General features: G+C 35.3%; 1 protein-coding gene across 1 annotated transcript; it reads left to right on the top strand.

Moving 5' to 3' along the window:
• On the top strand, positions 1–1,065 carry LOC141298905 (trace amine-associated receptor 13c-like). Its single transcript, XM_073829207.1, has one exon. The coding sequence runs from the start codon at positions 49–51 to the stop codon at positions 1,063–1,065; it is 1,017 nt and encodes a 338-aa protein (XP_073685308.1). The 5' UTR covers positions 1–48.
• Positions 1,066–1,271: the final 206 nt, after the last annotated feature.

Consider the following 1,271-nt stretch of genomic DNA (forward strand, 5'->3'; position numbering starts at 1 on the left):
GCACAGTAAGGAAAGCAGAACAAACTCCTAACAGTAGGAGACTCACTCATGGACTATGAGACAGAGGATCATGAGACTCAATACTGCTTTCCTGCCATCAACTCATCATGTATCAAAGGAAAACGCTCCAGGCATGAATATAATATCATGTATGTGTTTTTTTCATTGCTGTCAGTATGGACTGTGTTTCTGAACCTGCTGGTGATCATCTCAATCTCTCACTTCAAGAAGCTTCACACTCCAACCAACCTGATCATTCTCTCTCTGGCTGTGGCTGATCTGTTTGTTGGACTCATTGTGATACCCATACAGGCCATCAAATTGATTGAGACATGCTGGCACTTTGGAGACATTTTCTGTGGACTGTTTTTGGCATTTACAGGGGTGCTCCTCTCAGCCTCTCTTAATAATTTAGTTTTAATTGCTGTTGATCGTTATGTTGCTGTGTGTCACCCTTTACTGTACCAACAAAAAATAACAACAACTAAAACTCTAGTCATCATATGTATCTGCTGGCTGTGGTCTTCAACTTACAATATTTCCTTTATAACAGATAATGGATATTTTGATAGAGCAAGTAGAGCATACATGTGTTACGGAGAGTGTCCCTTTATGGTTAGCTTTGCCTGGGGTATGACTGATCTGTTCTTGTCCTTCATTTTCCCTTGTACTGTGATTATAATTTTATATCTAAAGATATTTTATGTTGCTCATCAACAAGTAAAAGTTATAAACTCTCTGATGAAGGGTGGTAAATGTGTAACAGAAGGTTCAATGAAGAGGAAATCTGAGAGTAAAGCGGCTCTGACATTAGGAATCATTGTGACAGTTTATCTGCTTTGCTGGATTCCATACTATATCTTGTCTCTAACAGTGAATACAGTAATCTCTTTCAAAATAGCAACATTTCTATTATGGGCTTTGTACATTAACTCAGGTCTGAACCCTCTGGTCTATGCTTTATTTTACCGCTGGTTTAAAGTGTCAGTTAAACACATCTTAACTGGTAAAATATTTCAGACAGCATCCTCTTTGGTGGACATTTTAACAGATTATCATACATGATGGCTGTATGACAATGCACAATCAATTATATATATATATAAAAAAAAAATTGTTTACTTTTTTGTTGTTGTTGTTTTACAGAACAAAGCTAACTATTTCTGTTGAACATATTTAGGCACATTTTGGCACAAGTGAACAATAGTTTTTAAAATGACTTAAAATACGTAATGATGATAATAATAATAATAATAATAATAATAATATTT

The sequence above is a fragment of the Garra rufa genome, chromosome 23 (genome assembly GCF_049309525.1).
Source record: "Garra rufa chromosome 23, GarRuf1.0, whole genome shotgun sequence".
In the NCBI taxonomy this organism is placed as follows: domain Eukaryota; kingdom Metazoa; phylum Chordata; class Actinopteri; order Cypriniformes; family Cyprinidae; genus Garra; species Garra rufa.

Excerpts from the sequence above, each read along its gene's own strand:
- LOC141298905 (XM_073829207.1), top strand. The coding sequence starts at position 49 with ATGGACTATGAGACAGAGGATCATGAGACTCAATACTGCTTTCCTGCC.